The following is a 15,424-nucleotide window of genomic DNA, read 5'->3' as shown; positions in this document are numbered from 1 at the left end:
TATGGACTTCAAATCATCCTTCACAGTAGAGTTTACGGCATACTTTATTCTCAGAGTATTGATTTGTAGTTTTTACACGAGGTGACTGTTTCCCTCCAGGCAAGGTGATCATGCACGACCCCTTCGCCATGCGGCCGTTCTTCGGCTACAACTTTGGTGACTACCTCGCTCACTGGCTGAGCATGGAGAACCGCAAGGCTCCAACTCAACTGCCCAAGATCTTCCACGTCAACTGGTTCAGGAAGGACCCGGCGACGGGTGCCTTCCTCTGGCCCGGCTTTGGCGAGAACGCCCGGGTGCTGGAGTGGATTTTCAAGCGCTGCAGCCGAGAGAGGGAGGACGAGGCGGCCAGAAAGAGCATGATCGGATGGCTGCCAGAAAATAACGCCATTAATACAAAAGGTCTAAGCAAGGTGGATATGGGTGCCCTGTTTGACCTGCCTAAAGCTTTCTGGCAAAAGGAGACCCAGGAGCTGAGAGCCTACTTCAGCCAGCAGGTTGGAGCCGACCTGCCCCCTCAGGTGGAGGCTGAGCTGAAGGCACTGGAGGACAGGGTGCGTAATTAAAACCCTGCTGATTGGGAGGGGGGAAGAAAGGAGTCACTAGTGACACTAGCCCTGATACAGAACCCTCAAGTGATCTTCAGTTTTATTGGTTATTGGGGTGTAAAGGGTCCTGTGCTGCTCCACAAAGAATTCTCCCTACAAAGGTCAGAGGTCTACAACAGAGGTCTATACAAATACGGTTTGAGGTGTAATTAAAGACAAGTCTACCCCAATTCTCCATTGTAACTAAATCAAAGAAGGTTGGTGTAAACTTTGACTTCATTGGTGGTGTGCCTCAGCAGCAATGAAGAAGTCGAAGGCGAGTCAGACGTTACAGTAGAGAATAGGGGTATACCTATCTTTAACTAAGTTTATTTGTACATTGGAGGTGTAGGGCATGTGAGCACGTTGAAAGTAGACAAGGGAGGGATTACAGACAGCTGCTTGTTTCAGTGAAATTCAACAAAGTTTTTTTGTCTTAGACCTCTCTGACTTTTATAGAGAGAATTCTCTATGGAGCAGCGTAGGACCGTGTGGTACACAACAACAACCGATACAACCAAAGATAACCAAGGCGTCCTGCATTAGTGCCATGGTGACACAGGATTCGTCTGTTGGGGTACAATCAGGGCCACTGGCTACATTGACATGCACAGAGAATTTGGCTCTGAACTTGGTTTTCCAAGCAGGATGCTCCTCGCATGTAAACATAGCCTCTGGCCTTTCTCTTCTCGTGGAGAGAAATCAGAATGGAACTACACGGGGGATGGAGGGAGGGAGGGGGTAGAAGTTGAACAGCTACAAAGCTATACCAGCCTTCTGGAAACTACTTCACACTGATGCCTGCAATACTGTGAGAATGGTGCTGGGGTCGGGGGTGGGTGGAGGCGAGCAGCTGGGAAGTGGGAACTTTGAAACACACTGCTCAGTTGAAATTGGACGTGTACTCTGAGCATGAAAGTCCACATTTCTGTGAAGCACCGGTAATCATATACCTCGCTTTCAGTACGGCCACTGTACCACAAAATGAATGTGGCCTGTCCCCTAAACTCCTGCTCAGTAATACAGAAGACCAGGCAGCCCTAGCAATGCAATGGAGCACAATCAACTTAGCCCAGTAGTGCCTTCCAGACATTTTACAGTGCAGTGTCGAGTCCCCTAATGTTTACAAGCTACACCCCAAAGATCTTTTTGGCAATTCTGACAAAGTTTTAATATTTTTACACATAAAAAAAGTTTTATTTGAACTTCAGCGCCTCAAGTTTCCCTGGGCCTTTCAGTATTTTTACTCATTGAATTAATTTGAACACTGGTTCTTCCAATATTTACTGAGTCTGCTGACAGGCCCCGTGTTTTAAGATGTGTGATTTTTATCATGAGCTCATTGAGGAAGAAACTATGTAAAACATTTTATCAGGCGGAGGTTGTGCAGAAGTTCATCGTGCATTATTAATTTTTCCACTGTTTGTGTTGTTTCTGATTGAAATGTATAATTTCAAGTAATGTTTACACACTATAACACATGAAATGTTGGACCAATAAGCGAGACTGAGATTATTAGAAATTAGAAGTTGGATGTCAAGTTTTTTATTACTGTGCAATGAATAAATAACCTGAAATTCAGACACAGTGTTGGCTCTTTATATTCACCTTTGCAGTGCAAGTAGCCTAATTGTAAGCTGAAGAGAAATCATGATGCATAAATAAACTAGCAATGCTTGGTCAAAAACAATTTCTGGATGTGTCAATTTCTATCCACAAACATAAAAAGAAAAAGAAAACTATTTAAACTTATTGCTGCACTACTATGATACACACCTGTATATAATATATGACTATACTACACATATGGCACATGACTGATGACATGTTCATTTCATGTCTGCAATCTGAGTAGAAAACAATATTTCAAGTATATAAATCGACAGTGAGTGTGTTCACAGCCTATTGTGAATATCACTGTAAATACGAAAATACACAGTTGAATGTCACCATGGAAACTGAGCTCATGCCCCATGCAACCTGAGAAAAGTAAGAACTGTAATCATTGCCTATCAATAAGAATAATAATGACAGTATGTGTTAATAATGCACATGTTAGTGCACTCAGTGTCTCTTCTTCACTTGAGCGTAGATGTCCTCTGGGACTTTATCTGTCTGTGTCGGGGTGTTTGCTTGCAGAGCCACTTTGACCTCTGCATACTCCGTGTCCTGCTGCTCTCCCTGGGCCTGCGCTCCGTCAGCAGACACTTTGGGCTGCAGCTTGGAGAAGTCGATCTCTCCATAATGGATGTCTTCCTCTCCTTCAGCTTGGCTGACTGGTTCTTCACCTACTTGGTTCTGTCGAAATGAACCAAAAACAACAACAACAACAACAACAACAACAACAACAACAACAACAACACAACAACAAAAAACAAGACATGTAGTCAAGCACTGAAACTAGACCTGGAACCTTTCTCAGCTTCCCAAAAAATTTCCAAGTAAGTTTTGGGAGCAATTGTCATTAATTGTCATTAATTAAGTCTGCTTCTGTACTTCTCCAGTCACTGATATTCTCAACACACAGTGCAAGGAGGGTGAAGACACGAAACAACAACAAATCTCTACATTTGAAATATAAATAGTATAGTATAATACATTCTAACAATACAGAAGAATAGCATAGAGGAGTATAATACAATATAGTAGAGTATAAAATGGATTATTATTATTATTATTATCATTATTATTATTATATCATATAATAGTATAGAACAATAGTGTAGTATAGTGCAGTACAGTATAATATAGTGTAGTAAAGTGTATAACAGTACAGAAGAATGGTATAGATTAGTATAGTATAGTATAGTATAGTATAGTACAGTGTGGTGTAGTATGGTATGATGTAGTATAGTTTTTCCCACCTGTGCCTGTGCTGTTTTATTCATTGACTTCAACCACCTGGAAGACAAATATTTAGTAATTTCACCATGATAAACCAGGAGTGAAAACATCAAAAAATGTGATCGAAGTAGCCTAAGCAGTGCTGAATGTGCATACACAGGGTCACTGGTGAATAGTGCTGAAACATAAGGCAGACATAAAATTTGGTAAGGTTTAGCCATGTGTGGCCATGCAAATTTGAAAGATATGGGCCTCAAGCTGAGCTTTTCTCCACGTGGCTCCTAGCAGATTCACAGAGCCACTTGAATCAGCAAGCTCAGTAAATGAACATGGTGGTGAACAAATGTGTAGTGGTTGCCTGCACTGATTTGTGATATACTCACAAAGCAAAGGCCACCAGGCACAGTAGTAAAATAATCCCTGTAATCACTCCGAGAATTGTGTAAAGGTTTTGAGGGCCCTCAGGTGTTTCTGATCCTATGAAAAGAATAGAAAAGCTGCAATTATAATATGTGACTACAAGGACCCATGGAGGAACATCTATACTGCTTTAAGAAGTCCCACTTTGCCCTCAGAGGAAGTGCTTGAAAAACTAATGCAGATGTAGAGCAGATGCAGGTTTGGGAGGATGGAGGGTTTTACTGTAAATGGTTAACACTCAAAATATCACAGTACCAAATCTTTCTATTTTCTCCTTAAAATGAGAGGAAGCAGACACTGCATGAAGCAGTGACAGTCTGGAATAAACACACGCTGTGCAATGGTATGGAAAAAGATTAGCATCAGCAGAGACTGTATTTGAATTTGCATTTGTCTGAATTTTCTGTGCTCGTATGGATTTGTTCAATGATAAAATAATGATGAACTGATGAACTAAATTGATGAATTCAAAACTGATTTGAAAGGGTCCATTTGAAATTCAGTGTAATACTGAACTGATTAATATCAAATGCAGTTTCCTCAGTACAGATGGCGCTAAAAGATTGAACTAAGACTGAAAACCAAGAATGTCTCAATTCTTCCAGTTTCACTGGCAAAACTGTCACTTTCAAACTTTTCGGTTTTCCTCCAAAGATCAGAGACAACATGAGGGAGTTTATGTTTCAACGACTCCATTTAAAAAAATTCAACAGTTCAATGGGAGGATAATAAATTGAAATCAGTGTGATTCAAATGTGGTTTACCTTCAATAGTCAAGTGAATCTGTCGTGATGTCTGATTACCAACATGATTCGTGGCCACACAGTAATAAAGTCCTCCACTGTCAACACTGGTCACATTGAAGCTGTAAAAATCACCATCAGATAGATAGAAGATGCCAGTTTCGTTGCTCTTGAACCAGGTGAAACGATTGACGGGAGGGTTGGCTCTGCTGGAGCAGGTCATGTTCACCCAGGTGCCCAGGCTCAGCGGCCCCGCAGCACCAGGACTAATGGTGACTTTGGTGTCCTTAGGGGAGTCTGAGGACAGTTGGACAGAGATCAGCACGCTGTGAGCATCTGCATCAGACAGAAATTCAAGCTATTTTTGTCAACGTAAGAGGAAGTTCATACACTGCAAAAACTCAAAATCTTACCAAGATTATTTGTCTTATTTCAAGTCAAAAATGTCTTATTACTAGTCAAAATATCTCATTACACTTGACACAAGACATGATCACCTCAAAAATAACTTGTTTTTAGACAACTGTCTCTTGTTTCAAGTGAAAATTTGCTTGAAACAAGTGAAAATTTGCTTGTTTCATTGTTTGTTTGTTTCTTGTTTCTAGCTAATTTTCACTTATTTCAAGTGAATTTTCACTTTTTCCACTGGCAAATTTTGCCAATGAAACAAGCAAATTTTCACTTGTTTCAAGCAAATTTTTAAAAAAAACAATTTACTTCTGAGGTGATCATGTCTTATTTTAAGTGTAATGAGATATTTTGACTAGAAATAAGACATTTTTGACTTGAAATAAGACAAATAATCTTGGTAAGATTTTGTGTTTTTGCAGTGTAATGTCCTCCCTACAGTGGACATGCACCATAAATCAAAAGTATCATGCAACATATCAAGTCTTTCTGTCACAGTTTTGTAAAAAGGTCACATTCACTTTACTTCTGCAAATATGTGTTCCATCCTGACAGACTTTAGTGATGTCAGATATCTTACATGAAACGTGGAGCGTCACAGTGTGCTCTGCTGTCCTGTTCTCTGTCCTTGTGTTCACAGGGTAGCTGGCAGAGCAGGTGATGTTTAATCCATCGTGCTCCTCTGACAGAGTGATGTTCATCTGGTTTGTAGTTGTAACGGTTCTGTCTTTATTTTCTATTTTTCCCGGGTTGTTCCTCCATGGCCTATTCCACGTCAGTGCAGGGGGAGACTGTGGACAGGGGGTGGCGGCTGAGCAGGTTATGGTGAGAAGCTTGTCCTCCATCAGCTCACCTGAGATATTAATTCTCGGGGCTGGAGGTGAATCTGTGTTTAAAGGAGAACATTGGGGTTTACAATGAAACATGTAGAACACATCACTGCTGCTGACATCTTTACATTTGACCATTTTACTGGCAAAACACAAATCAGAACTAGAACACAGGTGCAGTGTTTCCTTGTCAAGGGATTTTAAAACTCCCCAGACTCTCTCCACCCCACGCACACAAATGAAACTCTCTCACAGGGGTTAGCAGCTGCTTAAAGGAATATTCCAACATTTTGGGCACAATAGCCTTTTTCCAGCTTACCCAGACTGAGACAAGATAGCATAAAGATTTGAAGTAAAGATTTGAAGTCTATGGGAGTCATTAGCCTAGTTTCAGTGAGAGTGAAAAAATAAACTTTACATCAAATGTGAATATTTCAAAGTGAAAAATGAACTTTACAGAAACTGCAAAATTATCTTGTTTACAAAATGTATCATGTGTATTTTAAATACCCGTCTTGGAATTAAAGAACAAACAAACGAGAGTGAGCAGAGGTTTGGGAGAGGTTAATTTGTGCCAGAATAGACAGAAAAGGACAGATGGAAGGGTACAGCTTTTCAGTAGTTACAGTTCCACCATATAACTTCTCCTGAAACTGCTCTCATTAAAAAAAAAAATTCCAAGACATGTATTTCAAAGACACATGATACATTGTGTAACGAAGACAGCTTCAGAGCCACTGTAAGGTTTATTTTTTCACTTTCACCAAGCTAGGCTAATGGCTCCCATAGACTTCAAGTGTTTATGCTAAGCTAACAAGAGATGCTACCCATAGGAACTGCACCACTGGGCGTGCAGAGGTGAAAATGGCATCAAACATCTTGTCTCAGTCTGGGAAAGCTGGAAAAAGGGTATATGCCCAAAACGTTGGCGTATTCCTTTAAAGCAGCATCAGAGACAGTTTCATTGCATCTTAACCATAACCCTAACCCCTGAAGCTGTGGAGCAATGGGAGCTGTGGTCAGAGAGGAGCTTGCGTCACTGACATGGCCTGGCTTATTGTTAACCCATCAGCATCAACAGACTTTCACTTGTTACTTTCAGTCTAACCCACATGAACTCAGGCTTCTGCAGCAAAGCAGGCAAAAACTGGAAAAGCACCATATTTGTTTCATGCATGTAGACGGTAAATCATCTCCCTCATGCTTCTGCTGTGGGGAAATGAAAGATAAATGTAACTACAATAACCCAATACTTTGAGTCTCTCTCATAGGAGAAGTGTTGAGGGTAGATGTCTTGCTCAAGAGCATGTCAACAGTGGGAACAACATTTTCTTCTTCTTTTGTCCTATGCAGATTTCCATTCAAACCATTGACTGAATATTTATGTGTTACACAATGAAGGTTAAAGTTAAAATTCTGGAGAAATGTGCTATAAAAGCCAAAGAGAGGATTCAACAATTTTCTTTTTAGTTTCACAAAACTATATAGTGATTTCTTTTTCTTTTCAAAATTCTTACCTTTAACTGTTATGTGAACAGGATCATCAGTAGCCGTTGCCAAGAATGGCCTGTTTTCAATTCTAAAGAAATATTTGTCTCTGTAATGTACAGTCAAATTGTAAAATATAGTGTCACAATTTTTCTCACTCAGGTTTCCAACAATCTTCATTGGATAGCTATTAACTGCATTACTAGTATTAAATACGACATTTTCTTTAAATTTGCTAAATCTTGGGTCCGTTTTCATCCACACTGCTGAAACAGGTCTTGTGTTGCTGAATTTGTCCTCGACATCTGTGCTGGGATTAAATTGACATGGGATTTGCAAACAGGAGCCACTCAGTCCTTCCAGGTTTTGTCTTGCATTAATGGACAGGCCTACTTTGTTACAAACAGCACCTGTAATAACAATTTCACTGTTAGCATAAAATGGACATGACAAGGAGCTTGATAGTGTACACAGAGTATACATCAGCAGGATGTGACATGTTTCTACTCCTGGCACCTTCAGACTTGTTGCAATAAAGTATTAATTCAAAAAAACAAAAAAACAAACAAACAAACAAAAAACATTATTTTACAGTTAGGACATTTACAATTTGGAAAAGTACCATCATCTGCACTGTTTATTTTTCTGCCTCAGTCAATTAATGAATCACTGAAAGAAAAAAACAGCCGGCTTACCTGACAGAAAGAGGACAATGAGTAACATGTTGTCTGTCCCAGTATTCACACACAGTGCTGCCATGAGCCTCACTTTCTGGAGAGCAAACACAACAACACAACAAATTTGTTTCTTTTCTTACTTTACCTGAGGAAGTTTTACTTCTGATCTGTTTTTAGTTACGTCCCCACTGATTACTGGCAGCATTCATGTTCACACTCACAGCTCTCGTATGAACGCCTGTCAATTACCACAATTTACCTGCAACAACGTCGGTGCCAGTACAACCACAGTTTACAATGGTTGTACTGGTATTCAGTGTAAATAATATTAAATGTAAAATAAATGTGCGGTTCAGCATGAAACCACAAAAAGTCCCACAATAGGAGTATAGAGTGATATTTCAATTTGCTATAAAGTTGAAGTAAATGGTATTTTTTTTTAGTCTCACCTCTGAAAAAAGATAGATAGATAGATAGATAGATAGATAGTATAAAACTCATCTCACCTAACAAGTCCAAGGCAAAAAGGAAGGGGAACGTGAGACCTTGCGATCTAAAATACAAAATGTTGCAATTTGTCTATTGCTGCTGAACTGCAACGACCAGGCTCACACAACTTCCCCATAACTGTTGACATGGCGACACAGAGCACACATTTGAATCAGAGATGTGTGTGACTAGCGTGTTATGGGAGGCACTGAGTAGGAAGCTGACTTCATTTTAAAGCATCAGTCATCGGCATAGAGGGGAAATATAATTGACATTCCAGTGAAAAACTGTTCGATTTCCCAAACTGCTGAGCGTCACAGAGTCACTGCTGCTCCCCGCTGGGAACAGCTACAGAGGAGTCACCTTCTTTCTTATCTCTACCAGTCCAGTAAAGCTGACGTGTAACATTCATACTCCTCAGTTCACTGTTGCCAGGTATTTACAACACAACATCAATCTATTAAGGTGTAAAAAAAATATTTGTAGATGTGTGTTTTCTTTGAAAATGAAAATGAACGGGTCAGTGCCTAAAAGGTGCCACAGTGAGGCAGCTGTACTTGTCTTGGTTCATTTCCTCTTTTACACACCATCTCAGAGTAAGAATTACATGTCTTGTGCTGTTATGTGAAGGAAATGCCCTCAGGGATGATGAATGAATGAATGACAACAAAATGGAAAACATGGTTACGTGAAGATTTCTTCAGAATGAACATGAAACGAGCTCAAGATGAGCAACAGGTTGATAAAATAAGACACAACTGTTTTGACGTGAAAGCATCTGATTATCATCCTTCTCATCAGACTTCCTCTGGTCTTCCTGTTTGCAACCCACATGTTTCCTAAGTCTTTCTCCTTTTACCTTCATGACAGCTGTGCTTTTATTTGAATAATAAACCCTTTAAATCACACATAAGTGAAATCAATTCATTCCAAAATATACTTTACAAATCCAAAGCTGAACTGGGAATTGAATTATATCACCAGTCATAAGACAGTGATAATGACAATGTGATGACAGACTGAATGATGAACTTTCCTCTGAGTGGAAAAAAAGCCCCTGAAACCTTCTGGGAACCTTCCTATTTTCTTTCAAAGTTTCCCTCATTTTAATCTTAAACTTTAATTGATTTTTGTTTTATTAGTTTGTTTGCCTATGCATAGAAATAATATAATACAAATATCATAATGGACATGAATAACAATGAGTTAATTGCCATCTTCTGAGGAGACTCTAGACCTTCATTAAAAAAAAACAACATTATGTAAAAACATACAAAAAAGCATATAGCAGAGCATAAAGCGTAGAGCATATATTGAATTATAAAACTGCTGCCCAGCGTGAGTGAAATGATTAAAGAGAATATATTCATTTTTGTGTGGAACTGAACAGAACATAGCAGCTGCTCTTCTTGCACTCTAAGCAGGATAAAAAACTTTATGGCTATTAAGAATTTACATCAAATTTACATTGACACAACTATGGACTCATCATGTTCATCAAATTCATAATGTAATGTCTCTGATGACCTTCCAGCCAGGCTAATTTATGCAGGCTCCTTCACTTCTTGTAAGTGGCAAAACCAGCGATTGTGACTAAATATATTGTGCATACATATAGCATCAACTGTGGCTAACAGTCAGCTTCAACTAGTCGACATCTTGGTTTGGTTCCTACTCGATCACATGGTTGAGGTGGTTGAGTTCGACTGTGTCCTGTGGAGATAAAAAAAAAAAAAATTGACACTGAGCTGTGACAGGAAGTGCTTTACAGTGATTTTAGCACAGCTGAGGTGTTTCAGCGCTCCATCATGCCTAACAACGCCTCCAAGCTTGTCTCAAATCACTGTAAAGCCCAGCTCCAGCCGGCTTATTGCTTTTGTAAAAAAGCACCAATCTGTCGAGTAATTTGTGTAGCTGGTAATCACTTCGAGCCTCTCAAAGAACCTCATACACCCCCCGCACGGTGAAAAACAAAATTTAAACCAACATTAGACCATATGATGGCAAGGAGGAGAAACTCCCACAAAAAACATTTGGCGTAAAGTGGAAAAAACTGTGGGAATTCCCTCACACGGGTGTAAAAAAGGGTATTTGATGTCATTTGTGAGCCACCCACAAAGGCTTGGTCTGACAGATGGCTGTGATTCATTCAGTTCTGCTGCTTTAGAGAAACAGGCAAGAGGCAGCCATTATTCAACATACAAGCGCAGACCCTCTGCTGCTGGCATCCTGCTGGCTTGGTGCGTGTCAGGGGAAGGCTAACAGTAGGAGAATGGGGGTTGTATGTTTTGGCCTGAGGGTGGCGCTATAGCAAAAGTCATGAGGAAGTTGAGAGAGTTCATATTTAAGGATAAGCCCTTATCCTGGATTTGAGAAACCCGAATACGCTAACCTTAATGATTAACGATTCATGTGTTCAGCGTAAACACCATGTCCTGAATATGATCAAACCTGGGATAAACCTCATAACCAGGACACAAAGGTCCATGTAGACGCAGTCATTGTTGCTGTCCAAATTTCAATCCATCTGATAGATTTTGACATATCAAATTTGGCCTAAAGGGGGCGCTACTGGAAACGTCATAGGGTCATGCCAATCCGCACATTAGATGTTGTGACAGTGCGTGTGAAAAATCTAACATTTTGGCCTGAGGATGGCGCTACTGGACAGAATTTTCCCTGTGTGACTGTTTGATTTCAGTGCAAAATGGTGAGTCCAGAAAGAAAATTTAGAGGGATTTTATAGTTTTAGACAGCTAAAGATGTGTCTGCTATTAATCTCAATTGTAGGTGAATGAGAAGCATCTCAGCACGGTGTTGTGTTATCTGAGGATTTGTCTGTTCAGCAGAATAATACACCACCAAACAACAAAACACACCCAGGAATGTGAAGAACACTGTCAGCAGCTGTTTTTGTTTTTTTTTTGACCATATTAAAGCAGACTTGAGGATATATTTTATGAGTCTTACCTTCACTGGTTTGGTGGAAAATCTTGTTCTTAACCACCTGGAAGAAAAAGACATGGACTTGGAACGTGTTTTTACACTTTCATGCAGATGTTGTGATCTTTGACTTGGCTCTGTTCATGTCCTCTCGGCCTCTTTAGTGAATTGGCCCTGCTGTCTAACGCTGTGATTTAAAAGAGACCCCTTGTTCTGCGCTAAATAATGTCAACTGTATCTGCCGTCCACTGTTGAACAGAAAAGTTTGCCTCACCACTCAAAGATCAACACGGTGCTGACGAGCATTACGATCCCCAGGGTCTTCACTACAACTTGGACATCACTGACTCCACCAGATGGTTTCTCTGCAACACGATAACATGGTCACCTGTAGCTCTCACCATGGAAAATCCTACGGCTCAAACATACCTTACCTTTAAATGTTAACTGAAATCCTGTTGACATCTGACGGCCGAGATAATTATGGGCCCCACAAAAGTAAACCCTTTCTCGATCACTCTCGGTGGCATGAAAGCTGTTAACCTCCGAGTCAATGTCCAATTTTTCCAGCCTGCCAGCATTGATCATGTACCACACAAAATAATAGGCATGAGGGCGTGCTGTGGACGTGCAAGTTAGAGTCACCAAGCTGTCCACAGACACGGGATAACTGGGACTGACCGACACCGAAGTATCCCTGGGAGAGTCTGGAGAAAAAAAAGAGAATGAATAAGTAATAAGTGGTTTACTTTGTTGATCCTTGAAATTTTGTGGACCTCACCTCCACAAGGGGGTCAAAGGTCAACCAAATGAAAGTACGTCTTACATGAAACATTGAGCATCACAGTGCGCTCTGCTGTCTTGCTCTTTGTCCCTGGCTTCACAGGGTAGCTGGAAAAGCAGGTGATGTTTAATCCGTCGTGCTCCTTTTTCAGAGTGACCTGCATGATGCTTGTTGCTGTGAAGGTTTTATCTCCATGTTCCTCTGTACTGTAGTTGGCCTCCCAGGGCACATTCCACACCAGTATGGGCTGGAACGTGGGGACGTGTGACACGGCTGTGCAACTTATATCGGCAATAGTCTCCTCGTCCAGCTCACCAAAGATAGCAATCCTGGGTTCTGGAGGTGAATCTGTGATTAGATGAAAAAACAAACGAACAAACAAACAAACATACAAACAAAAAAAACGGTTTGTTTCAGGTCGACAGCGTCAGTGACAGAATTTAGAAATGTGAACGAGCCACACACTTCTCAGCAGACGTATGAAAAACATGTCGGCCTGCAGTAACTGGGAGGAGACAAGAGCTCTTCAAGCTGTTAAGTGTTCAGTTCTTTTCTTTCTTTCTTTTCATATTTAAGTCAGTTTCTAATATATATAACATTATAATATTTGGGTTATGGACAAGTTTAAATGCATACTCCAACAAAATGGGGAAAATACACCTTTTCTGACTTACCCAGACTGAGACAAGCTGTTCGATACAATTTTCACCTCTGCACTTGTAAATAAGACAGATTTGGAGTTGATGTAAGGTTTACTTTTTCACTTTCACTGAAGCTAGGGTAATGACCGCCACAGACTTCAAGTCTTTATGCTAAGTTAATATGAAATGTACCCATAGGAACCCAACCACTGGACGTACAGAGGTGAAAATGGCATCCAAGCTTTTGTCTCATTCTGGGTACGTTGGAAAAAGGGGTATTTGCCCAAAACACTGGAGTATTCCTTTAAACTCACATTGTAGCACAATTCACTCAAGAGGCTAATACTAGAACTGAGAGACAAGCAGGCTGATTTTTAGTGGAGGTAAAGTGCTTTACCCCCACTCTGAAGGGTAAAAGTTTTCTATAATCTCTGATCCAGTTCAAAAACAGAGTGCAGTTTACATTTGAGATCCCCGCCAGTCCTCTCTTTACAGCCCACTGCACCGCTCAGTGGGCTGTAGGCTGTAGACTTTGAGCGCCTCACTTACATACGACGGACATGTATTTGCTCCCAGCGTCTGCCTTCTTCCCTTCCACGGCAGCAGCTGTCAGGGTCCCTGCAACACCAATGTGTTTGTGAGCATGAGAGTTACACCCACCACGAAATAAACGCTGCTGTGGTGCTGCTTGTAGCTGTACAGCTGCTGGTTGGTCATTGCTTCACTTTTCACATTTACTTTTAAGCAGAAGCAGGGACGCTCATTTGGTAAGAAAGTGAGCTCATGTTGTATGAACAGCTGGCTTTAGAGGAATTTGACAAGAACTGATACACTGTGTATAGGCCTACAGTGTATTAATTCATGCAAAGCTTATATAGAGAGAAACCTTTGTCTCAAATGCAGAAGTACAAATGTCATGAATTACTTTGAAGGAATGGGGAAAACCCTGTTAATTTCTGCTACAGCCTATTTTATTTATTTGTTTGTTTGTTGTTTCACCATACGTTTTGGAAATGCTAACAAATCAGAAACAAATGATGACATGACTTTTGGGGCAGTGCACACCAACAACCACAAGGTGGCACATGTGTGCAGCCCAGACCACAGTCTCTGCTTTCTCCCTCTCTGTCTTACTCACTCACTCACTCACTCACTCACTCACACAGAATCACTGCACATTTAATAAATCCTTGAATGACTTTAATTTTACAGTGAAATATTACGAAAGCACAGAGGGCTGCGGAGGCTATAGTGCTGTTTCATCTTCCAAAACACAGACTACCACAAGAAATCAGTGATCATGTCGAGTTTGTGTTTGATTGTGCTGACAGTAACCTTTTTGGGCCCTTTGCTGTTCAGTCCTTTCTTCTACATGCTGTTGCTTTAAGATGTGGACAGTAACGATTAGTCTCTTTTTCATCCATTGTTAAGATATTTATACCTGTGACACCCCTTTATAGCTACAGGCTCAAATTAGGTGAACAATATTCCAGTTAGATGACATTATGAACCTTTTTCCTTGTTTTCCTACCATTTGTTACACGCACCAATTTCAGGTTCTTGTGTCTCCTTTTTGAGTGTCTGGGACAAATTAATGAAAACAATTACAGTGAAAGCATTTAGTCTGCAAAAAAATAAAACTGCAAAATAAAGAACCTGAACTGCACCTGAACTAAACTAAGTTTAAAGATACGGGCCTTGGGAATTGGACTGTGTTGTATTATATACGTTAAACATGGTGTTTACAGTGCATGGAGTTGAGTATGACCTTGTGCTGTGTGTTTTCTGTGGCCCCTGAGAAGAACTCAAACTATGCTAAGAGCTCAGACTGTTTTCACAACCTGTGTGGTGGCACTGATAGACACATATCCTCACTCAGGCGGATGGACTTGTTCTTATCAACCCCTCACACACACACCATCACAACACACAAATTAAAATGAAGAAAGGCTGATATTTATCTCACACTTTGCATACTGTTTACACGCTGCATTCATGAGGCACTTCACTTCCGTGCACCTTTTCCTCTTTTTTTCCTCAGTTCTGCGGAACAATTTTGCGGCCTCAGTGCTAATATCCTCCGATACCCGTCTCACGTCATAAATCTGATTTCCTAAAACAATCCTGAGCAGGTGTTACACTGTCCATATTCAATTTTAGGACAAGGATCAGATGCACAACAAATGTTTTCTTCTGTATGAATCATATTGCATCAAACTGTGTCCAAGTGAAACTGAATAGATGACTCACCTGACAGAAATAAAACAGCCAGCATCATGATCTGTCTCAGCCCTCGCACAAATCTGATTCCCTGCCATTTTCACACAACACAATTAGCATGCAGTTTATTAAAACACACTCAACATGTTAAAATAGCAAATAATCCACCACTTCCTGTCTAACCATGATGAATCTGACATTATAGCACCAAATGGCATTTTCCTCTGACTGCAGGTTTTCAAAGATAACTGGGATGGCAAGAATATTCTCTAAAACTGTCTCCTCACTGATAAACAAAATTAAATAAAAAATAAAATCCCTTACCAGTGAAGAGTTTGTTGCCGAATGGA

General features: G+C 40.4%; 2 protein-coding genes and 1 long non-coding RNA gene across 3 annotated transcripts in view; 1 reads left to right on the top strand and 2 right to left on the bottom strand.

The window, feature by feature from the left end:
• Positions 1-2,176, top strand: part of pck2 (phosphoenolpyruvate carboxykinase 2 (mitochondrial)) — a 16,017-nt gene extending 13,841 nt beyond the window's left edge. The window contains exon 11 of the mRNA XM_030078940.1: positions 100-2,176. Within this exon, the coding sequence (XP_029934800.1) occupies positions 100-566 (467 nt within the window). The 3' untranslated portion in view covers positions 567-2,176. The remainder of the gene's footprint in view (positions 1-99) is intronic.
• Positions 2,122-15,424, bottom strand: LOC115379248 (sialic acid-binding Ig-like lectin 12). Its single transcript, XM_030079973.1, has 14 exons — positions 15,399-15,424; positions 15,105-15,165; positions 13,404-13,472; positions 12,256-12,561; positions 11,948-12,136; positions 11,704-11,794; positions 11,457-11,493; positions 8,016-8,091; positions 7,350-7,730; positions 5,583-5,888; positions 4,616-4,930; positions 3,815-3,908; positions 3,452-3,488; positions 2,122-2,885 (listed from the first exon to the last, which is right to left on the bottom strand). The coding sequence occupies exons 2-14, from the start codon at positions 15,130-15,132 to the stop codon at positions 2,652-2,654; spliced, it is 2,163 nt and encodes a 720-aa protein (XP_029935833.1). The 5' UTR covers positions 15,133-15,165; positions 15,399-15,424; the 3' UTR covers positions 2,122-2,651.
• Positions 10,051-11,784, bottom strand: LOC115378629 (uncharacterized). The gene is made up of 3 exons (XR_003930150.1): positions 11,704-11,784; positions 11,457-11,493; positions 10,051-10,199 (listed from the first exon to the last, which is right to left on the bottom strand). It is a non-coding gene; the product is annotated as an uncharacterized LOC115378629 (long non-coding RNA).

The sequence above is a fragment of the Myripristis murdjan genome, chromosome 20 (genome assembly GCF_902150065.1).
Source record: "Myripristis murdjan chromosome 20, fMyrMur1.1, whole genome shotgun sequence".
NCBI classification, from domain to species: Eukaryota; Metazoa; Chordata; class Actinopteri; order Holocentriformes; family Holocentridae; genus Myripristis; species Myripristis murdjan.
Note: the sequence above shows the minus strand (reverse complement) of the source record. Positions and strands in the feature narration are given on the sequence as shown.